Source organism: Grus americana, chromosome Z, assembly GCF_028858705.1.
Source record: "Grus americana isolate bGruAme1 chromosome Z, bGruAme1.mat, whole genome shotgun sequence".
NCBI classification, from domain to species: Eukaryota; Metazoa; Chordata; class Aves; order Gruiformes; family Gruidae; genus Grus; species Grus americana.
The window spans coordinates 29,853,708-29,881,618 of record NC_072891.1 but is presented as its reverse complement, the minus strand read 5'-3'; the positions used below and the strand labels follow the sequence as shown (position 1 = coordinate 29,881,618).

General features: G+C 39.8%; 1 protein-coding gene across 5 annotated transcripts in view; it reads left to right on the top strand.

The window, feature by feature from the left end:
- The window catches only part of LOC129199305 (zinc-regulated GTPase metalloprotein activator 1A-like), a 31,862-nt gene extending 10,871 nt beyond the window's left edge, over positions 1-20,991 (top strand). For 2 of the 5 annotated variants that reach the window (XM_054809590.1, XM_054809589.1), the window contains exons 8-16: positions 475-521; positions 1,272-1,358; positions 2,469-2,513; positions 6,445-6,501; positions 9,288-9,339; positions 17,578-17,646; positions 17,745-17,810; positions 19,635-19,764; positions 20,473-20,991. In XM_054809590.1, coding sequence (XP_054665565.1) covers positions 475-521; positions 1,272-1,358; positions 2,469-2,513; positions 6,445-6,501; positions 9,288-9,339; positions 17,578-17,646; positions 17,745-17,810; positions 19,635-19,764; positions 20,473-20,546 — 627 coding nt within the window. In that variant the 3' untranslated portion in view covers positions 20,547-20,991. Of the gene's footprint in view, positions 1-474; positions 522-1,271; positions 1,359-2,468; positions 2,514-6,444; positions 6,502-9,287; positions 9,340-17,577; positions 17,647-17,744; positions 17,811-19,618; positions 19,765-20,472 lie in introns of all 5 variants that reach the window. The other 3 variants (XM_054809587.1, XR_008574641.1, XR_008574642.1) reach the window with 3 other exon arrangements.
- Positions 20,992-27,911: the final 6,920 nt, after the last annotated feature.

Sequence of the window (27,911 nt, the reverse complement as noted above, 5' to 3'; positions counted from 1 at the left end):
TTACTATAGAAGTAGAATTTGTCAAATCTTTCAGAGAGAAGGAGTATGCAGTTATCTATATGAAATCCTGTACTGCCAGCCTAACCCATCTTTAACAGTTAGCTTACATCACATTCATTTGTAAAATTACTGTACTTTCATTTTTTCAGATATTTTTCCATGGTTGCTGTATGTCATGGTGACTTTTTTACTTCATTGTAAATCTGAAAAGTAATATAATACAGTTTTGCAACTCTTTAGCATTCTAATTATAAAATTCATTAAAAGAGAAGAATTTTTGTGAAAGAGATTGTGTAATGGTGAATTGGTAGATGTACTTTTCCATCATCATTTTACAGAGAAATTCTGCATGCCATCTTCCTCAGTACTATGTTGAAAAACATTTCAGTTGAATTGGTTTTGACTTCCTTTAATTGCAAATGAATTTAAATGTCATTTGAACATGCTTAATCCAGTTGTTTTAATTTTGTCTAGCATTTGACAGAAGAAAAGCCAGAAGGTCTTGTCAATGAAGCATCTCGGTATGGATGTATAAATTAATTTAATATATAAGAGTTAGTAACTGCGCTGTATAGAAGTTCATTAGAAATGGGTTCTTTTTCTTCTTATAAGACTTTTTTCTTCTCCTTTGCTTTTAAACCAATGTAGATTGGTGTAATGATGTAGAAAATAGAAAAGTGACTTCATGCTCCATTTGATCTTTTTGCCAAGATTTTACTCTTCTAATAAATATTGTAAGATGGATGGGATTTTATGTAAGTGAAGGGGAACCACCTGTGTTGAGGGGGAAGAAAGAATTGCATGCTAGGATCTATCAGATTCTCAAAGTAGAACTGGAGATAGAGGAATATTTTTTTGCCAGATGCGGAGCCACAATGATTAAGGGTAATTGTAACAATAGAAGTCTTTATAAAGCAAAGAGGCTTCAAGTATGACTTTGAAGACTACATGCAAGAGAAATAGGGGCTAGCGAAGTTCATAAATCATTAAGCACTTTGGATTAGATGTCATTTTTTAAAACAAAACAAAATCTAGTGAGCCTTTGTAGCTTCGTAGACTCCTCTTATGGCACAGAAGAGCACCTCAAGGAGAAGCTAGTAGTACTTTAGTCATACTCCATGATGATCTAGTTAGATTAATGCTTACCTTTATGTACTAACAATGCTCATGCTGTTTTTTTGGTACTATGGGAGAGATGGTGTTTCTGCCTTACAGAAAAAGTATTTGTTCATGTTGTCTTTTTTTCTTTTTCTTTTTTTCTTAATGCATAGGCAGGTTGCATTAGCTGATCTTATAATCATCAATAAAACAGATTTGGTTTCAGGGGAAGAACTGAATAAAGTCAGAACATCTATCAGGTATGAAAATTTTGACATAACTGTGATACTGTACTGGCTCGAAGGTCATTTCTGTTAAAACATAGCTAGTTCCTTCTTGCTGTTAATACAGAAATTAGATCTCATGATACATTAACAGAAATTGTTAGCTCAGAGGGGAAAAGAGACTGCCCCTTTCTAAAGGCGTTTCAATAATTTTATGTGCTTACACAATCTTAGCAGTTTCCCTGTTTAGGTAAGATTTGATGCTACTTCCTAAGGACAGGCCTTTGTCTGAAGTGTCCACACTCATACATTTTTGGGCAGCTATTCCCATTTTTCAGAATTAGCATCAGGGGAAAGAAAATCTGCTTGTAGATATGAGTTCACTAGCAAATGCAAAGATGTATGGAGGAAGTCCCAAATAATTGTCATGGATGTAGAAGAACCAATGGTCTGAATCAGATTAGTGATCAAAGACATACCCCATCTTTTTCTATCAATACCATGATAACCAAAATCATAGAGTCATAGAATGGTTTGGGTTGGAAGGGACCTCAAAGATCATCTAGTTCCAACCCCCCTGCTACGGGCAGGGACACCCTCCACTAGACCACGTTGCCCAAAGCCCCATCCAACCTGGCCTTAAACACTTCCAGGGAGGGGGCTGCCACAGCTTCTCTGAGCGACCTGTTCCAGTGCCTCACCACCCTCACAGTAAAGAATTTCTTTCTAACATCTAATCTAAATTGACCCTCCTTCAGCTTAAACCCATTATCCCTTGTCCTATCAATGAAACATTATTTTTTTTAAAATACTTTACAATTTTATCAGTGGTTTGAATTCTAAAAGTAAAAAATGTTTAGACCCAGCAGGGTGTATCATGAGGAGTCTTGGGTAGGAGAACAGTATTCTTACTAGTAGTATTTTGTTGTCAGAACTTGTGAAGTTTCTCAGCCCTTACTTAGGAGACGAAAAAGTCACAAAAACAAAGTCTGTCAGGATGTCTGTTGATTTGTTCAATGAGTTGATAACAGAGTTGGGGTTGTTGCTGTGGTGCTATTTCTCATGCTGCTTTCCATGGCTAACTTGTTCAAGCAATATATTATGGTTGCATTTGCATCTAACTTCTGATTTTCTGTTTTGTTTTAGATCAATAAATGGACTTGTTAAAATTCTAGAGACACAAAGATCAAGGTATTAAATGGCCACTATTACTAGGTACCAGATCCTGCTTCTTTTGTGACAGACTTAAGTATGCTATTAGATCAGGTTGCCTGAAAGAAACTATTGAATTAGAAATATTTAACTCAATATTATTTTACTAATAAGCATCTAGATAAAGGATTTTTTTAAGAAGTAAAAATGTATTTTTCTTTTGTATTTTTCTGTTACTGTTCACATCTTCCATTCTAGTGTTTTTTAAAAAAATCACTATTAAGATGTAGCTTAGTTTACAGAGCTTATCACTAGTGGATTTTATTGGACTTTGCAATATAACCGTAAATATTTATTTATGAGATGTGGATTTTACAAAAGCTTGGGCATTTTTTTCCCAAAACTTGCATTTTGTTCTAAGTTTAATATGAATATGGCTTTTAATTATTAAAGTTGCATTTTAGTCATGTTGCCATATATAGAGTAATAGCATTTGGAAAGTTCCTGAAAAACGCTGATACAGCTGTAGTTTAACTGGCTTCAGCATAATCAAAAAATGTAGCAGTTTTTTAGGGGAGTTTTAAAGGTAGAAATTCATAGTTTCTCATAACTTGCTAACCAAATCTTGTAACTAAAAAACAACTTGCAAGGCCAAGTTGTCTCTGAGCTAATCATTGACCATGTGCACTATAATGTTTTGTGTCTGTTGTGTCAGCTTAAAGGTTTTTCTCATTTATAATGCCTGCTGCAAATAAGTTGTTACTACAAAATGACTTTGAAAGCAGTACAAGGAAGCTTATGAGAAGGAAAAGTAATTGTATTGTTTTTAATATTTTTTTCATTGAAATTCTAACTTAGATTTCTTCTTTAATAAGAAACTAAACGGAGATGTTATTCCCAGGGACATTAGGAGAATAGTCTGTCTTTCAGACTGCTAGGACTGATTTGTCTATTACACTAACAACTTGACTATATTGTGATAAATATTCCTATAATACAGGTTCCTGTTTTAAGCAATTTTTGAAGGGAAAATAGTAGACATAATCTTAATAAAGTATACTTGACTTTTTAAAGTTATCGTCAAATGTAGTTGGAAAGTGTGGAGAAGAATATTTGCTGTTGTTGTTGTCTGATCAGATAGGACCAGGAAGTGACTAGAATATGTATTTTGTTTGGTAACCCAGGGTTTTGAAGACAGGTGCTTGTCTGACTTCAATCTAAAGATCAGCTCGATTTACATTTCAGAAAAAGTTATTCTTGTTAGCATTTTTATTGGCTTGAACTTATTTGCAATTCTGTCTGTAATCTGATCACTGGTTTTATGCCCTGCTGTTGAACAGTTGCACTATTAAAAACATTCCCTTTAGTGACTATCCTGTTAGTTTGTAAGGGTTATTCTCATATTGTTTTCATTATCTTGTTCAAGGAGCAAGATGAAATGTTTAAGTAGCTTCGACAACTTTGCACTCCTTTCTTGTTAACTTGCAAATTCTGTTGAAGAATGCTTAGAACAAGAATAAACAATTTTATAGAGGGCATCATAAGTTCTGTTGCTGAGAGGTGTTTTACATTCATTCATCTATTGCTTTTCTATTGATCCTCAGTAAACCGTTTCTTTTAAGTCAGCATGTGTCTCTTACATAAAAAGTTATTTTTCAATGGATTTATTGTCATTTAGGGACTTATGTTCAAAACAGCAAGTGTGGATAAAATTCTGAGCAATTCTTATAATCAAGCTTTTAGTGTTCACCAGCTTTTTGACAGGTTAGAAGTTTGAATGTGCAAATAGTCCCTCTAGATTCTGCTGCAAAATTTAGACTTTTGTTAATTTGTCCTATTCTGTAAATTCAATATTAAGTTAATATTTCATAAAGTTGAGTTGTATTAGAGTAATGTTACTGGCGTTTTTCTCTGTAAATGGAAGTGAGAATGTTCTGATGACTCCAGGTTAAATTTAATCAGGATTTTATTCTGATGGTTAATCTTGGATATTTACTTATAGCTAACTTTACAATATCCAAATTTGGTTATCTTTATTTTTAAGACCTCTGTATTACTTACAGTTTTCATGGCATCTATCCAGCGTGATATTTCTTCACATAATGTATGTACTTTGAGTGCAGCATCAATGATTGAAAGACAGAAGAATAACAAATACTGCAAAGGGATGGAGTTTCAGAGATACATTGTAGCATTTCCCTTTCCTCCTGTTTAGTAAACTTTTGGGAACATAATACCCATTTTTAAAATTCTGGAATTTATTTTCTATGATGAGGAATGGGCAATTTTATCTTTGCCACAGAATGGGGAAGAAAATCATGCAGAATTATCAGGGCTTAGAAAAACTCTAATATGAAGAAAATTTGCAAGAGATTGCTCTATCTGAAATCAAAAAAGTGTCAACATGATGATTTTACTGAGAACAAACAATGGTTTTGAGAACCATTTGAGAAAGCAGATCAGGAGTTCCTTGTTCTTTAGTTGCAAGTCAGAGTACAGAAATAGTGAAATGCTTTGGAGGGGGGAAGGAAACAAACTCTTTATTGAGAAAGTTAAATTGCTTATACATTGCATATGCATGGGTCTCACTGCCCTAGGAAATTAGTGTAAGTTTGAGGCCAGGATTTTTGTAACATGAGGAAAAAAAAGGTTTATGTAAAGATTATGATGGTATCCAGCATGTCTAACAATTTTGAAGAGGACATTAAACTTCATGCTTTGTGTCTTAAATCGGTATCTGTCCATGTCCATTGGGAAGAGATCCAATATGTGCAGTGCAGTATCTACATCTGTATCATTCTCTGGTGTCTGATGCCAACCAGCATTAAATTTTGGATATTTGATGAAGTGAACCTCAGATTCAGTCCTCAATGACAACTCTTGGGTTACTAGTAAATATTCTTTAGTGAATGACACATACTGTCTCTCCCATGATTAAACATTCCAAAAGTGAAATAAGCACAAAATTAATTTATTAGCTTGTTACTTGAGAACTTACCTTCTTTAATTAGGGGGTTTGTCCCTCAAAAGCCTAACTGTAAAAGGGACCAATATGGCACTTTCTTGAGTGTTTCTATAAGATTTTTCAGAACACTGCTGAGTACAAACAACTGGCACTGAGCTGGTCATGAACTTTAGAGAGGGATTATATATCTGTTTTTTTCATGATAAATCTTTCATCTTAGAAACTGCTTTGTAAAGCTACTGTTGGTTGTAAAAGCTTAATAATACTGGCTGCTCTCCAGAGGTCTATTTATTTATTTATTTTAACCTCTCATGTGTTCCTTGTATTTAGCCACATGTCATTAATAGTATTTAGAAAGCTGTCAGTTGCTATTAGCCTCGAAACCTATAGTCTATATTGCTTTTATAAAAAAGTTTCTTATGCAAGTTTATAGGTAGCTGTTCTTACAAGTACATTTGATCAGTGCTGTCTGTTCTGTATTATATTTTTCATTTGTCTGTTTCAGATGTTTGAGCTGAAATTCTTTGTAGTAGCACTTGCCTCATAGTGTATTTCAGTATTCTTTGCTAACACTGTGTCAGTATAAGCTACATATATTCCAGGAGGTTGTGTGTGTGGTGAGAGGGGCTACATTAAGGGTGTGGAATAATTCCTGGGAAGAGCTTCAGGGTTCCTTTTCCCATTTAGGGAAAATCAGTTATTATTCAGGCATCCAATGTAAGGGATTTTATCATGTTTCTTGGAAATACCTTGCATTTTACTATAATTTACTAAAATAACGTTTCTGTGCTTACATATTACTGTGTAAATAAACACTATGTTTCTTTGTAGGAGACGATACCAACCACCACCATACAAAAATAAGGCTAAGGATTAATGGCTTTAGTATGATAGACAGGAAAACAAACATAAGCTTCAGTGAACCATTTTAAAAATAATTATTTAAATATACACAATATTTAAATATGGTAAAAGTACAAAGCTTTCTTTCTTCCCTCTGTTTAGAGTTGATCTCTCCTATGTCTTGGACCTGCATGCTTTTGACAGTTTATCTGGAATAAGGTATGGTGATAATTTCACTGTCTTTTTATTAGAAATAATATCCATTGTATAAATACATGCACGAAGTAGACAAACTCAAATCCTAGCTCAAATTTACATCTGAGTTTTTCAGAAATTCTAGTTTAGTCATTTGTTTAAAATTCTCATTTTGTAAGTGGTAATCTAAGACTGAGAATTTTTTCATCTTAAAATGCATGCAACAAAAGCTTTTTGACCTTCCACAGTTAAATGAGCCAGAGTGTGCATGGTTGGTTGGCTTTTTTCCCAAAAATATGAGTAGTAGAGTAGATTTGTGCACTCTTTCCTGGTTCTGTTAAAGGATTTCAAAATTTTTGTCAGTTAACATCATGATGAACTAGAGGCCTCCTTAGTTTTCACAGAAAACAGTGAGGGACTGAGGTTCACAACAAACGAAGCCACTGCAAGTTCTGGTTACTGTGTTTTTTTGCTGGTTTTGTTTTTTTTTTAATGCCAAATGTGTGCTTCAGCATGCCAGATGGGTGGAAAAGTAAAATTGGAGGTGAGGGGAGAAGGACTTTCTGTTCGCTTTGTGTGCTGAAGTTCTTCAGAAGAGAGCATCGAGTTCTGCAGCAATCATAAAGGAAAGGAGGGAATGTGTAACTGGGGGCAGTATTAGCTTCATTTTTCTTTCTTGACACACAGTGTTCACTTCAGGTAAAGGAACATAACCATTTCCTTAGTCACAGAAGGGAGAAATTGCAAAAGATGCAAGCTAGTAACGTCTAGTAGATGAGATGCGCTCATGAGATTTCCCAGTGAACTGGTGCAGTACTATCCAAAAGGTAGCCTGCTTTTCGTGACTTTCTACTGCCCTTTCTTTTTGCTGGCACTGTTTTTTTTTTCTGATCTGTGAAACGTAGCGTTTGTTTCTTTTGAGCTTCTTGAATGTACCAGTCAGATCTGTACCAATGGCAGCATCAGGGAGGTATCAGAATAGGCATCCAAAAGAAAGTTAAGGGAGAAGAAAGGCCAATATATCCTTTATTGGCAATAGATAACTATTAGGTCATAAACCAGATCATAAACCCATGTCCTGAGTTCTTATGATGGATCACCTAGCTAACCTGACTCATCCTGGAACCACACAACGGAGAGAAAGTAGTAAGATGATGTGAACCAGAAAAGGATCGTTCTAGATAATGGCAACTCACAGTTAGATCTGATTAGCTGTAATATTAGGTGACATTCTGCAAGGTTTACTAAGAAGTGCTGCGCTGTACAAATATGAGAATGTCCTTAAGGAGTTGACCAAAAAAACCCACCAAACTATCTTTCTTTCCTTGATGTAGTCTTCTCTCTTATCTTCCTTATAGTTCCTTTAGAGGTTCTCAATATTTTATATTAAAACAGAGGAAACATTCTAAAATTGCAGCATTTAAAGACAAATTCTAAAAGCACCAAGAAGGTTCTAGACTGCTTAAATGAAGTTCCCTTTCTTTTGATTTTATTTGAGCTCCGAACAGTGAAATTGCTTCCCCTGGTATGATTTCATAGATACAAAAATCCTTGCATAAAATATTAGCTGTGCCTTCCGCCTTATTGTCCATAGCCAAAAAACTGCATCCAGCACCGTTTGAGCACAAATACACACCATTATACTAATAAAATTGTTCTTTTAAGTGCATACTACAGCAAGGATTTCTGCTGGCATAGCAGACAGATGCAACACCCGATTGGTGCAACTGTGCTGGTAAAATTCTGTTATCTATACATGCCCTGAAGTGACAGGACCACATCCAGGGTTCTGGATTTGGTGGAATGCAGTATGAGAAGACGACAGCAAAGCAGAGATGATGCAAGAAGTAGGAGTGTGAAATGTTATTTCAGTAAAAGTCAGTACCTTTTCCTGCACCATTAAAGACGACTTAAAATTTACAGTCAGTGTAGGAGGAGAGGTTTTTATGGGCAATCTTCTCTGAAGTAGCAGAGAGCTGTCATCAAAGTGACTTTTGCTGCAATATTCTTTTTTCTGCATGTCGGGAGTAAGACAGAATGTTCTCTGGTACAGAAACAGTATTTGAGGGAACCTTGCAGTGTCTTGATTAAAGACAGATGTGGGTGTGTAATCTAAAGTTGCAGTAAAATTCTGTGTTGTCACACAAAATGATACAGTAAGACGCTGGATCTTAGTTTATGAAACAAGTCCCAAAGTTCCTTTATGAAGTAGAGAGGACCAATTTTAAATTAGCAGGCACACTGCACAGTAGGAATGAGCTGTACAGCACAGTTGAAATGGAAGCTGGGTATATGGTATTTCACTTAGTGTTACAGATTTCATTCTCACAAGAAATAGTTTTGTACAGTTTTTTCTTCTTGTTTTTCAAATCATTCTTCTAAAGTTTTTTCAAAAAAATCAATGGCTAATAAATTTGACAAGTTCTAGTGATTTATTTTTCCTTTCTTGCTTTAATGATGTAGTTTGCCTTTTGTTCCTACACAAAGGAGTATCAAGGGTGTTGTACTTCTTGAAGAATAAGTATTTAAAATCCCAAAGATATTGCAAATAATTTCTATAATCTAATTGTGTTTCTATTTTTAAAAAAACAACATTGTAGCACAACTCATTAACTAGGTCAAGCCTATATAATTAAACATATCTATTTTGACATTAAAACTGAATTAACAGTTGAAGCTTATTCCAAGTATATAGTCTATCTGATATTTTAGTTTTGCTCTGCAATAGTGAAGAGTTTATTTAAATTTTGAAATAATGACATTTTGTCCATCCTACTCAAATGTGACATGTAACTGTACTTATTTTTCAGTTTGCAGAAAAAGCTTGAGCATGTAAAGACAACACATGCACATCTAGATAAGGTAATTATCAAAACTACTGCTTTAATCTTTTTTGTAACAACAAGGCTGTTCATGGTAATTGCAGGCATTGCATGCTAATCATGTTACTTTTCAGAAGGTTTCAGTTAGGGAGTGATGTGTTTTAAGATCTTTGGAAGATTACATTGAATACATATAGGAATGTGCTTTGTTGTAGATAGACTTATTAATGACCTTATTGGCATTACAGAGACATGGTGGGATAGCTCCTATGACTGGAGTGTTGGGATGGAAGGGTACAGGCTCTTTAGGAAGGACAGGCAGGGCAGGTGAGGAGGGGGTGTCGCCCTCTATGTCAATGACCAGCTGGAGTGCATGGAGCTCCACCTGGGGATGGATGGGGAGCAGAGTGAGAGCCTATGAGTCAAGATTAAAGGGAGGGCTGGGGCAGGGGACATCATAGTGGGGGTCTGCTACAGGCCACCTGACCAGGGAGATGGAGCGGGTGAAGCCCTCTATAGGCAGATAGGAGCAGCCTCATGTTCACAAGCCCTGGTCCTTATGGGGGACTTCAACCACCCTGAGATCTGTTGGAGGGGCAACACAGCAGGGGACAAGCAATCCAGGAAGTTCCTGGAATGTGTTGATGATAACTTCCTCCTTCAAGTGATAGAGGAGCCCATGACGAGAGGTGCCATGCTGGACCTTGTTCTCACCAACAAGGAGGGGCTGGTGGGGATGTGAAGCTCAAGGGCAGCCTTGGCTGCAGTGACCATGAAATGGTGGAGTTCAAGATCCTCAGGGCAGCGAGGAGGGTACTCACTACCCTGGACTTCAGGAGAACAGACTTTAGCCTTTTCAGGGATCCGCTTGGTAGAATACCATGGGACAAAGTCCTGGAGGGAAGAGGGGCCCAAGACAGCTGGTTAATATTCAAGGCTCACCTCCTCCAAGCTCAGGAGCGATGCATCCCAACAAAGAAGTCAGGCAAAACCACCAAGAGGCTGAACATGGATGAACATGGAGCTCCTGGCAAAGTCAAACAAAAAAAGGAACCCTGCAGAAGGTGGAAGCAAGGACAGGTAGCCTGGGAGAAATACAGAGAAACTGTATCCAAGCAGCCAGGGATCAGCTTAGGAAAGCCAAGGCCCAGATAGAATTAAATCTGGCCAGGGTTGTTAAGGACAAGAGAAGTTTCTGTAGGTATGTTAGTGATAAAAGGAGGACAAAGGAAAATGTGGGTCCCCTCTGGAATGAAACAGGCGACCTGGTTACCCAGGATATGGAGAAGGTTGAGGTACTCAACGACTTCTTTGCCTCAGTCTTCACTGGCAAATGCTTGAGCCACGCTGCCCAGGTCACAGAAAGCAAAGGTGGGGACTGGGAGAATGAAGAACCGCTCACTGTCGGAGAAGATCAGGTTCGAGACCATCTAAGGAACCTGAAGATGCGCAAGTCCGTGGAACCTGGTGAGATGCATCCACGAGTCGTGAGGGAACTGGCGGATGAAGTGGCAAGGCCACTCTCCATCATATTTGAGAAGTCCTGGCAGTCAGGTGAAGTTCCCACTGACTGGAAAAGAGGAAACATAACCCCCATTTTTTAAAAAGGGGGAAAAAAGGAAGACCCAGGGAACTACAGGCTGGTCAGTCTCACCTCTGTGCCTGGCAAGATCATGGAGCAGATTCTCCTGGAAACTATGCTTAGGCGCATGGAAAATAAGGAGGTGATTGGTGACAGCCAATATGGCTTCAACTAAGGGCAAATCGTGCCTGACAGATTTGGTGGCCTTCTATGATGGGGTTACAGCACTGGTGGACAAGGGAAGAGTGACTGACATCATCTACCTGGACTTGTGCAAAGCATTTGACACTGTCCTGCATGACAACTTTGTTTCTAAATTGGAGAGCCATGGATTCAAAGGATGGACCACTCGATGGATAAAAATTGGTTGGATGGTCGCACTCAAAGTGTTGTGGTCAACGGCTCAATGTCCAAGTGGAGATCAGTGAAGAGTGGCGTTCCTCAGGGGTCGGTATTGGGGCTAGCACTGTTTAACATCTTTGTTGGCAACATGGACAGTGGGATTGAGTGCATCCTCAGCAAGTTTCCTGACAACACCAAGCTGTGTGGTGTGGTCAACACACTGGACGGAAGGGATGCCATCCAGAGGGACTTTGACAGGCTGGAGAGGTGGGCCCGTGCGAACTGCATGAAGTTCAACAAGGCCAAGTGCAAGGTCCTGCACGTGGGTTAGCGCAATCCCAAGCACGACTACAGGCTGGGCAGAGAATGGATTGAGAGCAGCCCTGAGGAGAAGGACTTGGAGATATTGATTGATGGGAAGCTCAACATGAGCCGGCAGTGTGTGCTTGCAGCCCAGAAAGCCAACTGTGTCCTGGGCTGTATCAAAAGCAGTGTGACCAGCAGGTCGAGGGAGGTGATCCTGCCCCTCTACTCTGCTCTTGTGAGACCCCACCTGGAGTACTGCATCCAGCTCTGGGGTCCCCAGTACAGGAGAGACATCGAGCTGTTGGAGAGAGTCCAGAGGAGGGCCATGTAGATGATCAGAGGGCTGGAGCACCTCTCCTATGAGGACAGGCTGAGAGACTTGGGGTTGTTCAGCCTGGAGAAAGGAAGGCTCTGGGGAGACCTAATTGCGGCCTTCCAGTACCTGAAGGGACTCTACAGGAAGGCTGGTGGGGGACTTTTTATCAGGGAGTGTAGTGACAGGACAAAGGGTAATGGATAGATTTAGATTAGATGTTAGAAAGAAATTCTTTACTGTTAGAGTGGTGAGGTACTGGAACAGGTTGCCCAGAGAAGCTGTGGCAGCCCCATCCCTGGAAGTGTTCAAGGCCAGGTTGGATGAGGCTTTGGGCAGCGTGGTGTAGTGGAGGGTGTCCCTGCCTATGGCAGGGGGGTTGGAACTAGATGATCTTTGAGGTCCCTTCCAACCCAAACCGTTCTATGATTCTAACTTACTATATCCATTTAGAATCTTACTTTCAAAAATAGCTTATAGGCTTCCTATTCATTGATACACATGGAGAGTGTTACTGAAACAAACAAATAGCACTCTCTTAAATGTTTGCAGAATCAAGTCCTAAATTTGTAGCCATTCTTTATCCTGTAGGTTTTTCTATCCAAATGTTGTTTGTTGATGTCGATATCAGGGAGATGTTATTCATGACTTTGCATTCTTTAAAGCTGTAATAAAACTTCACTGAGTAGTTAAGCATGTGTAGATTTCTGTTCTAGGAATGCTTCGCATTGTTTTCACAAGAAATAATAACAATTTAACTTGTAACAGTGAAGTAGATTCTGCCCTATAAACTAGGTGTCAATACTGTAAGCACAGGCATGTTAAAAAAAACCCCCCAGTTCAGTTGATGTTATTTTTAGTATGTCAAATTAAACTCTAAAATGTATTCCTTGCCCCCCTGATGCTCAACCCAGTGTGTGTTTGTATCAGGGCAGAATCTTCTCTCTCTCTGTGTGCAATACAATGATGCTAGCATAATGCAACTGTAAATAGCATTTCTGCCTTTGTAGATTTTATTTGAGCAAGTATAGCGTTTTTTGTGATAAGCATATCTAATGTCAAAGGTGAATTTAAGGAAAGAATCTGGGCCTTCATCCCTATAGAATTTAAACAGTTCTATGCTAATTGCTACTTTCAAGCACCTGTCTTGTCCATGATGCACAGGTTTTACTAGAAAGACTCTTAGTTTTGGGGTTGTTTTTTTTTGGGGGTAGGGTTTGTAGGCTTTTATTTTGTTTTCCAAATGTTATGATCACAGTATCTTTTTCGGCTTAGACCTTTCTCAAAAGCAGAATAGTCTTAAGCAGGGAATTACTGAATTTATTGCCAGGCAACAAAAAGTTATAATTACTAATTTGACTACTGAAGACAATAAATGCAAAACAGTTACACAAACACTTACATGAAAACCTCTCCTTCTCTTTCCCTCTCTCCCCCAAATTTCCCTGTTTTTTTCAGTGGGTTGCACTAGTCCATCCAAGTCTCCCAGCAAGGCCACCTGTGGCATAGGAAGCTGGGGGTGTTTGTGTAATGATTTTCTGTTCCTCATTGCTGCTCTGTTCCTTAGTGTTCCTTCCCTGTGGTTCATGCAGGGCCCTCAACCTGTGGAGTGCCCCTGCTCTGTGGGTAAACAAAAGCTGCAGTCTCTCAGGCGTGTATGTACCCCCTTGGGCATGGTGTGCCTCCTAGAAAGAGTCCTCAGTCCCAAGTGGCTGGAGGTGTCTGTCTCTCTAACAGGATGCCATGTGTTTCTCTGCCTGAAGATGTGTGGGATTTTTTTTTTTTACTGTTGTATGGCTTCAGAGCTGGCTGGCACAGGTTGTGAGACACACAAGGCAGCTGATGGCCTCCTCCCATACCTCTCACCTCTGCAGCCCCTGCTACATAAGCATTGTAAGCTTACACATACCTAGAGCCGTATGAACATATATGGGTTATAGACTCTACCCTTAAAGAAACTGAATGTACACCTAGTACATATTTCACTTCTTGCTGCTGAGTTAGGCTGTAGGGGTTAATGTTGTAACAGTCTTAATATACACGCCAAAAATAATTGTATTTAACCTCCATCTCCTGCCAAGTGGATGATGGAGGTTAGTATTGTAAGGGTTTGAATTAATGTATTTCCATTATAGACTCCACCCTTTGTAGATTAGTAAGGTTAGCATTGTTTACTGCAAAATTCAGGCCTTGCTGCTGCAAAACACCAAACCAAGACACTCGACTATTTAATTTTCTCACCATGTCTTAGTATAGCAAATATTCAAGGAAACAATTAAGCAGTGCAACCACAGAGTAACACCAGCGTTGGATATCCAATTGCTTTCTGAGTCCAGCAGCTGTAGTTTCATCCAAAACCCAAATGCATGGTGACCAGTGTTCATTTGATATAACACGAGCATTTCCGCAGTTGGGGAGTAAGATGATGCATCAGATGACTTAGATTTCCCAGAGCTTGCTTCACATCCTATAACCATATGAACTGAGCTCTGACCTTTCTCCTGAGCTTGTTATTTCTTAGCTACTAGGTCTAGCTCTTTGAAGAATTTCTTTTCTTCTTTCCAAGTCTCGATTAGTAGAGTGGGAACATGGAGATTTTTTATCCCCTCCCGACACTTTCACAACTGCAGTTTTGTCGTGCTTTTCTATGAGACTGCCTCTGGCATGTTCTGCCCAGTATGATACTCTAGGTCACTCCTTGATCAATGGGCTGTCCCACCAGGTTATCAGGTGGTACCAGAGGGGCAGTAGTGACTGTGCCTGTCAGAACTTTAGGTCTGTGGCCTCAGCCTTTTCAGGGTCCCTTGCCCCCTTGCCTTTAAACACAGCAAGAGTCAAAGTGATCACAGTTGATTGCCCCTTCTTCCCAGTCCCTCCACAGGGGTCTTGTTTGTGGGATTGGAAGGATCAAGCTCAGCATACCCATCCGTCAGTGAATCCCAGAGCTTCCTGCTCTTCTAAGTGCCCTCCTCTAGCTTCCGAGCCCCACCACAGCCAATGCAGAAGCAGCTTCTGGGGGCAGCAACCGTAGGTGTCCTGCACTGCTTTAATTAGTCCAAGTAAAGTATGGCAGAGTGGTTGCACTTTGGGGAATGGTGCTCCCATTTCTGCAGGACTGTAACATGGACTGCCTGATAGGACTCTCTTAATTTTAAACTGGCTTAGTTTTTCCATAGTAGATTGGATGGCTTGTCACACAGCTTTCCCTTTGGCCAGCTCAGTGTTACCAGCTGCTAAGTTCTGATTCAGGGTTTGTCATTCTTGCTGAGCATTTGCTAGTGCATTTTTTAGCAGACCATTAGTCTAACAGGGACTGTCAGTCTGATGGTGATGAATTCAAAGTGGTCCCAATCTTTCTGATGTTCCATTTGAAGCATATGATAAACTCTGGCATGTTCCCACAGCAAAGCAGCATACCTCCCAGTGTTTTACAGGTGGTAGTTGTCTCCCTTTTTGCAACTCCTGGGCTAATTTTCTTGGATGCTGCCCCAGGGTACTGTTAAGGCTCCATACTGTGGGTGCATGGGCTTGAAGCTGGCACCATCCTGTGCCTTCCCAGTCATCTTCCTGTCCTCACAGGTCCTTACTTTTTCCAACAGTTTATACACTGTCTGCACACATCCCCACGTGTGTAATGGGTGCACCACTCACACCAGAATATACAATCACAGATTCCCAGTACCAGAACCAAGGCTCCTTCTGGATTTCCCAGGTCATTGCAGTAATGCACTCTGCTCTGCTGAGACCCCACCTGGAGTACTGCATCCAGCTCTGGGGACCCCAGTTCAAGATAGACATGGAGCTGTTGCAGTAAGTCCAGAGGAAGGCCTTGAAGGTGATGAGAGGGCTGGAGCACCTCTGCTGTGAAGACAGGCTGAGAGAGTTGGAGTTGTTCAGCCTGGAGAAAAGAAGGGGCTGGGAAGACCTCATTACGGCCTTTCAGTACTTAAAGGGGGCTTATCCGAAAGACAGAAACCTTTTATTAGGGCCTGTAGTTTTGGGTAGTAGCTTTCTGCTCCTTTTTGCTTCTTACTGGTTTTGTCATTGCTCTGTTCCTTAGTGTCCCTGCTCCATGGGTCACCCACAGGCCCCAGATACAGGTACCCTGCTGTGTGGATGAGTTGTGGGTCACAGTCCTCTTCAGGGTATCCCCAGTTGGGTGCAGTTCACCCATGGGCAACAGTTCCCTCAGGGGCTGCAAAAAAAGAAAAAACTTGTATTTTTATATGGTAGGTTAGAAAAGTGTGCTTTTCTTCTGGGAAGTTGCTATGATTACATTTAATTTTCAGGTTAAAATATGATGCATATAATGCCTGTATTTTTCTTTTTGAACTGCAGATCTTGACAGTGAAGTTGCTAGTCTTGAAAACAGCAAAAGGCAATTATAACCTCCTTTCGGATCTAAAGATTAAATATAAAATCAGCTTCATGCTTAGCTATAAATTGTGATCGAATCTTAAGTTCATAGTTTTTTGTTTAATTAAAATCTGTGTTCATCTTAAATATGTTCAGTTATAGTAATAAAAGTCTGAATAGATCCCTAAAGTAGAAAGAAACTTAAATAGAAGCCTTCCCAAATGTTATGTGAGTTGTAGCATGCTTGTATTATTAAGAAATATTGTTGTTTATGTAGCATGGAGCTGTTCAACCAGTAGGAAGCAGTGCGAATTCATTGTTACTATCCCTGTTCAACACTCACATTTTTAAGATGGTTGTTGAGACAGATGAGGTATAAATGAGAGCAGAACACTTCTCTGGCAGTAGGCTGCAAGTCCTTGTTGGATGATAAAGCATGCTTATTTGTGTGGAAGGTCAACAGAAGCAATACTGCACTATGTGTGGAGCACAATGAACTTTTGTCTGACTTGTTCTGAAGCTGCTCAGTGTTAGCTTTTGGTTATTTTGGTGAGTTTATTTGGTCATTAGATAAACATTTAGATTTGCTGCTTGTTGCTTTTATTTTTTTTCTTAAGTTAGATTAGTCATCTGAAAGCAGTAATCATTTGAAAGAATTTTACGTTGTACGAAAAGTAATCCTTTGTATGTTCTTCTATGCCATTGAGAGGATATAGTGACAAAAATAAGTTTGACACGTTATTTCCTTTATTTTTAATAAATAATTAATTTTAAACTACACATTTGTTTTCATCTTCTGTTTTGATAATTGGTTCTGAGCAGTAAGCCGGTGGTTGCTTTGGAATAAAACACCACACCAGACATCTTTCTTTTCAGAATCTATTTCTACATTGTCCATTTATAAAAAGCTTTTCGTAACAGGAAGGTAAGGATAGGTGAAAAATATGTTGATTAATTTTTGTCTGTTATAATTGTGATGAAGATCAGATATTGTGACAAAGATCACTATGCCAAGAAAATAGCATTCTTAAACATGTTTGAAAGATTGAGCTTACTAGCCTATAAGAATTAAAATTGTTAGCCTTTGTTTGAGAACAAACCTCAGCTACAGCAAAGAATTACATAGTAGAAGCTGATGGCAGTAAACTGTTCCAAGTATTGCATGTGGCCCTTAAGTGCACACCCAAACAGAACAAAAAAGTACAGCATAATATAGCAAATTAAAGCAGAACAGAAATGGAGATTTTTTCTTTAAAAAAATTGACATGGTTATATAGTTGCTTTTTTATGAGGCCAAGTGATAAAGAACACTTTTTGAAATTAATGCAATGCAATGTTTATTCAGTTTGGTAATAATAAATGAGTCTTTCCATTTGCAGGGTATAATTACAGTAACATTTGAAGTTCCAGGAAATATAAAAGAAGAAAACTTGAATCTCTTCATTCAGGTAAGTAACAAATCATTGTCAACTGAAAAATAATTGTGGCTTTTTATAGAATATCGTTCCATACCACTCTGTTTATGAAAACATTTTCCTTTTCATAGAATCTTCTGTGGGAGAAGGACGTGAAAGATAAGAGTGGGCGCACCATGGATGTCATAAGACTGAAGGTTAATCAGAATTGACCAACTTCTTTGTTTTGTGCTTTTCATCTTTTACACCTAAAAAACTGCAGTGTGCTGTCAAAAGCACTGCTGGATCACTGCAACAGAGCAGACAAAATGGGGAATAGCAATTTGTCATTGTTCTCTGTAGGAAGGGTTTGTTATCTGCTGGCTGGGGGAACAACTCAAAAGGAGGTAGCTGACGGAGAAGCAAACATTGATCCTACTTGTTTTGAATTGAGAGGGAAGATGTACAATCCCAAACATCATTGGCAGAGTTAATAATCAGGACATAGTTAAATCACTTTTTCATTTTTCACCTCCATTGCTTTGAAAGATTCCATCCATCTCACATAAATGTCTCCTTATCTAGGTATTGGATAATGTAGGTTGGATACTATAGAATGCTGTCTGTAGTTATAATTGTTGGCATAATATGCAGAAGTTGAATTTGGCATAACATAGCAGTGCAATACTAGTTGTGGTCAACACTCAAAACTTTTTACAGTATTGTCAGACTGTAGTTTTAAAGATGCAGCCCGTAAGTATTCATCTTCATGAGCACTTTGTATGTTTTTCAGTTGCATGGTTTTGAGAAGATTACAGGTGACAATTTAGGATATATTTTCATTTTCCATATACCAACCAGCCAAGTAAATGATTAAAAAATGAGAATCAAGTCTGTCATTTGGTAGGCTGTAAGAAGTACAAGAAAATACACTCTGATTTGTTTTCTGAGAACACTTGTGTGTCATACATAGCAACATAATTATTTTCATTTCTTTGGAAGAAAGGTTGGATTCTTGCTCTTTCAGCAATGAAATGAGAATATCCTTGTCTTTTCCTTCCTGATAAATAGAAGAAAATAGCCACTGATGCATCTTAAGCTGTCTGAAAACAGTACTATTTGCTATGCGCGAGTACATTTTTGTTGTATGGGAATCAAATTAATTATTTAGGAGATCTGAGGCCTGTGATAAGCTGTGTGTGGGCCCTCAGTCACAGACAAATACACCAAATCAAATGAACCCCAGGTAATTATGGAATGGGTTCCAGAGTTTGTTGCTTTTATATTTATATCTTACCTGCAGTCATAATCCTTTTGGCAGTGATAGTCATAGAATTCCAACTAATATGTCAAATGCAGACCTTTTTTCATGAAATATTTTTAACACTTTTTTTTTTTTTAGGGAAGTATAAGACATGTTTTACAGAATGTGTTCCACTAAAATATTTTATAAAGTTTTACATTAAATGATGAAAAATCTTTTAATACAACTTCTGGTATGTGGATTAATGGGCTCACTCTGACAGTAATCCCTTCTAATTCTGTTGCTAGTCATTTTACTTCACAAATATTTGTTCATTCTCCAATATTTGAAGCTTCTGTTTCAGAGTAGTGAATATGCTGAGCATGAGAGCTTAATCAGGATAATCTGAAATCCAACATTTTTGCTCATTTTACATCATCTTTGCTGGCAATCACTCTTTCATGGGCGGATACATCATACAGCAGATATATATATTCAAAGTGGCATAGTAGCTGATGACATTTTATTTTTACTCAAACATAAAAGCTAGATACTGACCAAATGAGGAACAGAAGGCAGAGTATGGCAAAGTGTAATTGTTAGTCATTAACAAAATAAGGAGATGTGAGAACGGATGTTATGAGTAGAAGTGATCATACTACATGGTTATTTTGACTAACTGGTACATAGTTGCCAGAATTATTTTTCCCTGCTTGGCTTAGTTTCATTTTTTTCCCCTCTTACTTATTTCATGTTTAAAGGTTTGTTTATGTATCCTAACAGTTATTTTTCTGATAAGGGACTGGTATCTATTCAAGGCAAATCTCATCAAGTGATAGTCCAAGGTGTCCATGAGCTCTATGATCTGGAAGAGACTGCAGTAGCCTGGAAAGAAGATGAAAAGAGAACCAATAGACTGGTGCTAATAGGTAAGAGGAAATTACGTATCTCCTTGTCTGACTTCACGAAGCTGTTCTTTCATCAAGCAGTCCTCTGACTTGTCCAGTGAAAAGCAACCAGCCTAAATGGTCTAGAAGAGTAGCAGTGAGTATGTTCAGCGTAACCTTCAGTCAAAGGTTTATCCATCAACACCTCCTGCAGTTTTATATTCCAGCTGAGAGGAATCTACACTATCCATTTTAGTGACACTGAAATAAACCAAACCAAACCAAAACTAAGTATTCACAAATTATGTTGGCATATTTAATGTTATTTTTCAAATCCATAATTATAAATATCATGATGGGAATGGTTTGAATGTTTGATCAAATATTCAGTTACTGTAAGGAAAGTGATTATAGCATTAAAATGTATAAAATGTTTTGTTTCTGAAAAGCTTGTAATGACAAGCTTGTAAATTTCTATTTCCTACTTGTTACTGTGTGCTTTGCAAAGTTTTTATGACCAGAAACCCCATATTTTTCCTCCTTTCTGTTACTTGTACAGCTTAAAGTCTGTTGTTGCCTGTAAAATCTAAGGTTATCTTGTTACCTGCAGCTTCAGTTTAATACTGCTCTGTTTTCACTCATTGGTGTAATAAACGTTTTCCTTGCTGAGAAGACTTGCAGGTTGCTACTTGCATGCATTTTTTGTAATACACTGTAAAATATAATTAGCTAATTGATTTCTCTTTACAGGCAGGAACTTGGATAAGGAGACCATCAAAGAAGTATTCATAGCCACTGTGATAGAGAGACAAGGAAACAGTTGACATCAAACTACAGAAAAGATGAAATGTCTGTGCTTAACCTTGCGATGTTTTATGACAGAAAAGTTTGAATGACATGCAGGAGTATTTTATTATAGTTTATTTTTCCTCTTGCAGTTTACACAACAGTTAAACCCTGAAGTCTTCCTGAGAATCCTGGCTGACCTACTGTTTAAAGATTAGCTTCTATGGTCTAGAATAAAACACAAACAATTCTTCCATTTTGGATTTGTCTTGAGTTATATCTGCAGAGATGCAGATAGACAAAAGGCTGGTGTTTGTACTGTACTTAAACTATTACAGTAGGAATATGGTAAACATATTTGAAGCCTAGTGCTTTCCTCAGCTAATTCTTTTGTTACTGGAAGTGAAGCAACAGTGATTACTGCCAGCAGTGTAATCACAGTGAAAAGTATTTAGTGGTTAATATTAAACTGTTTTCCATATATTTCCACTTGTTTTGTGATTTTTTTAAATGTATACATCCATCCCAGGTACTGCTAAACCTGTTGTGTAAATGAAACTAAAAGTACATAGATAGCAGAGGCTCAATACCACATGAAATATATACTATCTGCATAATAGCTATGAATGCAGCATTCAGTCATGTAGCCAAAGTGTTGAAAAATGTAGGTGACCTCAGAGCTTCTAGGCCATGACCCTGCCAGTTCAGGATTTGGGGGACTGGGGCATTTCAATGTTTTGTCTAGACTGCCCTGGGTGATTTGTTATGGGGTTCTCTGACACTGTGTTTGGGTGCTGTCTTGTATACTTATTTCGGAGCTTTTGTCTCTGTGCTTGTTACTTCTGCAGTTTAGAGTTGAACTTCTTGCCCTGTACCTTCTCTAGTAGTCACCGTTCACCTCTTAGCTGTAGAGGGATATGCCAGCTATAGCTGAGTGAATGCAAAATGAGTGAATGCAAGAAGATAAGGTGGAATTAAAAATGTTTCAAAACATAATTCTAGGATATGCAGCAGATATTCTGAAGAATGGACTCTTAGCTACAATGCTATATGGATGCTTGCTGATGTGTCATTGCCCAGAGAAGTTGTGGCAGCCAGCTCCCTGGAAGCGTTCAAGGCCAGGTTGGATGGGGCTTTGGGCAACCTGGTCTAGTGGAGGGTGTCTCTGCCCATGGCAGGGGGGTTGGAACGACATGGTCTTTGAGGTCCCTTCCAACCCAAACTGTAGCCAAAAAGAAAGGCCTGTAACGAAGGCCTACTTGTATTATATGTGATAAGAAACTCTTCATTATTACTTTAGGTAGAAGGCTAATGATTCTTAGAATGAGCACCTGCTACACAGCATGAGAAAAAGGAGGAGCTACAAGACACTTCAAGGTCCTTATGTACATACTTTTCAGAAAGGGAGGCCACTAATTGCCTCCAGCAGCATCCTTATGTTACTGAGGCGTATAGCAAACAATTACCAGGACCAAAGTATTGAGAAACTAGGGGAAAGGTAATTTGGGCCAGGGTCCCCACGACCACTGACCCATAAGCCCCCTACCCAAATTATCCCACCTACTCAAAAGATAGAGGCGGAGAAAGGAACTGAGTGTGCATTCTACTTTGCATACTAGGCAAAGAAATATGAGCCAATTATTGTAGCAGGGAGTGTACCATTTTGTAATCTTTGTAATATTTGTGTGTAAATATGACGAGAACCAGTGTTAGGGGTGCCTGATTAGAGGAACTATCCTCCTGACACCCAGCGCTGCAATAAAGGCAATGCTTGCTTCTTAATGCTAAATTGGTATTAAGGAGTTTTCTTTCATTCCCGAATTTCGGTGACAAAACCATTCTATGATTCTATGATAAGCAGAACTTTGTTTTCAGTATTAGTGGTGTGTTACTTGTCACATACCTAACATTGAAGAAATTTCCAGAAATTAACTATTTCTGTAAACTAAAGCAAGGTAAAAAGAAAGAACAGGCTACTTAAAACGTTGCTTTCTATTTAGCAGGGCATTGGTGCCATTTGAGTGAGATGGGTGTATTGTTGAGTGACATTGTGACAGGTTCCCTTAGCATTTACATCTCTTAATTTTGAAAACTAATAAATATTCTCACACTGGTACATTTTGGATTGCATAAATGACATTTAGTCCTGCATGAAAATTAGTGCAATGATTGCCATCAGTGTTACAGATTGAGTGATGAATATCATGTAAATGCAAAATTGTGGATAATACATTTATTGCTGCTTATACTTCCATTCTTCATAGAGAAAGTGATCAAATAGCTTTTATCTTATAAATGCCTCATGTAATTGAAGAACTCCGCTATCTTTAAAAACATCAATCTCTGAAGTGCTCAACTGACCATTTTCCATTTGAAAAACATGTTCAGAGATTTAATAAGAGCTTCAACCATGAGTCATAAGGGAACAAGCCACAGATGTCTTTCTTACTGTCATAGTTTAGACGCCTATTTGTTAGATTTGCTCACCAACCACATACTCCAAAACTCCCACAATGACTGTCAATATTCTGGGGTTTTTGTTGCTGTTAATGGGGCACCTCTGCAGCTGGGAATCTTCTGTGTATCTCATCTTGCTGTTACTTATTCTTCCTCTGTAGGACTTTCCCAGCAGTGCTCACAGAGGTAGTGTCAGAGAAGCTTTAGTCAGTGTGCACAGTCTCCTCTCTCCTCTCCCACTCTGCCTTGTCCTCCTCTATTCTGTTCACACATAACAACACTGGTAACACAGCCAAGGGCCAGATCTTTATCCTCTTTTCCCAGGGAGGTTGCTGTTTTCTTTGATACTTATTTGACTGACTTTCTGGTCTGTTCTTACACATCCAGCCTGGATTGCCAAGTCTTGTTCTTATGTCATGCCAGAGTGAAAAGAGAAGGAAAGGTAAATGACAGAGCTCCAGTAAAAGCTGCCCTTAGTGAACTGATTGCTGGATGCTTTTGGTATTTATGTTACTGGCAGTTATATCAAAGATGCCCTTCTCCAAGGAACTGAAACTCCAAGTGAGGTGGTGCAGGAGGCCGGAGGGAGCAGGTGGGCACCACTCAGCCCTGTCCTGGGGTGGGGGTGGCATGGACGGCAGGGCAGCTGAGGGATGCTGAGGGGCATAGGGAGCGAGGAGGGGCCTGGCGACAAAAAACATTAGCATTTCTCCCCATACAGGTCCCAAGAGGAGCACAGCAGGGACTGAGCTGCACCTTCTCACGAGGAAATGGTGACTGTCATGGCTGTGGGGCAGCTATCCATGTCTGGGTCTGCTTCCCAGCCAAAATAACTCCCCAGATAATAACACTTCGCTTCTCCCCTCCAAGGCACGCTAAGCATTAGGAATGCACTCGGCATCAATCTCAACAAAACCCACATGTTTTCTTCCCTAGCAGAGGCAGCGAAGGAGTTTCTTTCCTAGAGGTAAATTGCAATGATTTGATCACCTCTGTGCCCTCACAAACATCAGACATCTGCAGAAATCACTTTTCCAAAACAGCATTTTCTCCACTGTATCTACTTTTAACATGTTTTCATAGGCTGTTAAACTCGAAAATAAATCACAGAAATTATCTCCCTCCTTGCACTAACCATCATGCCATTTGTTTATATCACCTGTCATGTTTAATTTTCAGGAATTACCCAGTCAGATGGATGAGGTTTAATTTTTCTGTTTTATGATGCTCTTTAAAATATAAGCAGTTCAGAATTTGCTAGATTTTCACTAGATTCTTACTTTCTAATCCTGAAGTGTAACAACCTCCCTTCTGCCGCACCAGGGTGAGGTGGTGGCAGGGGGCTGGTTGTCCATGTGCCATCCTGTCCCCCAAGGGTGGGATGTGACCGGATGGGACAGGACAGGTCAGGCTGAGGTCCCAGCCACCCACTGTCCCCATGAGCCACCCTGCTGCTCCGCGACCCTCATCAGACTGGCCGCCCTGCAGAGCCCACAGTGGCAGCATCCATACCTCCACCCCGGGGATGTCCTCTGCTACTGGGAGTGCTGGCCTGAGCAGCATCCATCATTTCTTCCTCCTCCCTCTCAGATCCACTTGAGCATCATTTTTCTGTTTGCTACCATGCTCTGCTCTTCCTTCACTGCTCTGCAGCTCCACATTGCATCCCAACTTGCTATATACATTTACGAATGTTAGATACCATGCATTCGTTCTCTTTATTTTACCCTTAAACCAAGGTTTATCCAGTTCCAGGCCTGCATTGTTTTAACTGACCATATGTGAATCGTTATGCGGTCTCCAGTGCTAGGCCTGTGCACCATCTTATCACCCCATGCCTTTACACCACATCCTTGTCTCCACTTCTCGATGCTACAGATACCATATCAGGCATGTGTTTCTCTATGCTGCATCACTACGTTACAGCCATAAATATCTCATTCTGCATGGAATGGTGGCTTGTTACTGCTAGCTATGAAAAGCTATGGTGGTAACATACAAGGTCAAAAATTAAAACAAATTAGCAATAGCCACGTGGTCAGTTAGAGAAACTGCTGCCACAGGAAACCCAAACAACACCAAGCTGCAGGTGGATCAAGAAAAGATCAGCCAGAGCAGACGTGACAAACTTCAGCCCTGAGCGCCTGCGCTCTCAGTACAAAGCTTATGGCCTGTTACTGGTGGTGGCAGTGTCATACTGCAGGATGACATGGTTACACTCCCATCCCAATGCCCTACACGTGGTCCTTCTGTTCTTCCAGCCATGGACACGTGGCGGGCAAAAAGAGCAAACAGGGAGTCTGAGTTTGGTTGGGGCCACCAGCTTCAGAGAGATGTCAGGGCTTCAGTGCAGCTTGGTCTAAGTCCTGCATCCATGGACGTCCATGGAAGTGTTGGGAAAAGAACTGATCTGTAACAGATCAAGCATCAAGCAGATTAGGAAATGTATTGCTTGTTAAGAAATGAGTAAAAGTCTTGCAATTTGTTCATAAATATTGGTCTAACATATAGACAAATGCTTCCAATCTTCAAGCACAGTGGAAAGTCCCAGTGATCTTACTGTCCTTGCTCGGGTAGTCTGAAATATCTACTAGTTGCACCTGATTTTCTGAACAGAGAGCACAGTTAGCTTGTTAATTGGTTTCTTTATTACTTTTTCTGTACTGTTCTTGTTTGAAACTTCCTTTTAATAGGAATGAGCAACTATTAATGATTTTTATACTCTTAAAATTACTGATATTGGTATTTTTATAGTTTCATTTTCAGTTAAATGCGACATGAAAGACTCTGTTTTGTTCAGAGCAGAAGTTTGTTTTCATTCACAACAGGTTGCTCAGATTCATAGCATTGCATATTTCCTCATGGAGACAGTTTTTTTTTAAAAAAAACCCACTACAATTAGCTGCTAACCATGTATAACAACGTAATGTCATTATAACATTATAACAGGGTGAAGGGACCTGGTTGTTGTACAGCTAAATCCTGTGCGTGAGCAGCAGCAGGGCAGGGCAGAGCAGCCTGCGAGTGGAAGAAGGGCTGGCCTCCTGGACCAGTGGGTCTACCGGCTGATCCATCACCCCCTCTCTTCTCTCAACACATTTGCTTAGGATACACTGACATGGTCACTTTGGGAAAAAAACTCAACCACTCCTGTCAGTCCCCGGAGGATCAGCCCTTCATAATTCCTTGGAAGCTGACTTTCAACTTGTGCTAATTGCCTGGCAGGTTAATGGAAGTCCAGTGCTAATGTATGCTTGCAGATGAAACATACCTCCTTGGTGGGTAAGATTCTCCATGTACTTTGGCAACCTACTTTTCAGAAGATGTAGGTTTAGAAACAAGATGAACTATTTGTCCAAGTCCAGCAGTCTCCATCAGCTGTTTATCGAGACTCAGGATCTCCCTCCAGGTCCTTTGCGTAAAGCCAAGTTCAGCTTCCTTTGCTACAGCCATGGCCAGTCAGTCACTCATGCACTCCTCCCCAAGCTTCCTGAGCACGGAGCCCCTGCCCAGCCCCTGCCTGCCCCTTGCCTGGCCCTTCTCCCATTGCAGGAGGTCACTGATCCCTTGATCGGTCCCTTGGCTCAGACCAACCATTGTTAACCGCTGTTGCACTGTGAGCTTCATTCATTAATTTGTTGTGTGAATGACCAGCCCTCTTGTGCACTGTGAGAGTGAGCACATGTATAATGGCAAACACGGCAATTTATAATAGCTTGGTGTGTGATTTAACTTGAATTAGTATCTTATTCACATGTACTATTTGAGTTTTAAGATAACAAACCAATGATAAAGTTACTACAAATAACAATACAATGATTATTAACATAGGTATAACATCAGTCATAGTACATTGGTAGCTTTCAGTAACTAGCCTTTAAAAATATCTTATTGATGATGCTGAATAAGGGTTGTTTCTTCCTTGTTGACGGAATTAGTGTAATACTACTGCATATAATTTTTATTTCTCTTTCCCTTAAGCATTTTCCAATTTAAGACAGATGTTAAGTAACCTTGTTGCTTAGTTTGAGAGAGTTATGTAGCTTATTGAAGATTACTCCAATCACTACTGAGGTGTTACATGGTACAAAATAAGGTATCTCCTGCTCAGTCATGTGAGATGTTACCTAACAACCTTTTTGGTGGTTTGGTCAAAAACACATCACATTACAATGGCAAATGCTTCCAGGTCCAAAATTTATCATGTCTCGTTACCACAGACACGTTGCCACGCACCAGTAGGAGAGCAGAGTCTAACTGGCTGTGAAGTTGGGTAGTGGTTATCTTCAATACCTGAGCTGCTCCAAGGGCAAGGTGAACCCACCAGAGACTGGTTTTGGGTCTATGCCCCAAGCACCAATGTTCCCACAGCGGCCAGGTAACTCCATATTCTCCTGCAAGAGAAGAAAACTTGGGCATAAAAATTGAAGATCTTGGGCGTGCCACTGAGAGGTGAGACTAGAGTCCCTCCTGCTGTTCTCTTTCCACCACAGATGGAAAATCCATGCACTCCATCCCAGCCACATCAGGTTTGTGCTTCTTTATTCTTAAACCGTGACCTGTTGACAGAGGTGTTTCTTGGGTTTGGGGAGAAGCAGCAGACTGGCAGCTGAGTGGGGTGTGCCTCCCCCATGCCCCGTTCCTGCTCCTGTGAGGGTGCATTTCCAGCCTTTCTGTGTTCACTTTAAGGGACCAATATAAGTTTTCCATAGTAGTTTACCTTCCCTGAGACTGGCCAGCTCTTGTCCTCTTGGCATGTACTGTACCGTTGCTTGGCAGTTTGCTCAGCCAGAGTTTTTGTTGCAGGCCACCCTTTCCTCACGGCCCAACAAAACAAACCGTAACCACCAGTGCCTCCAAGCCATTTATGTAGCCCCTTCCTAGCCATGCTGCCCCACCATGGACTCCAGGCAAACCATCAACCATCTGATACAGCTTTCCTGAAG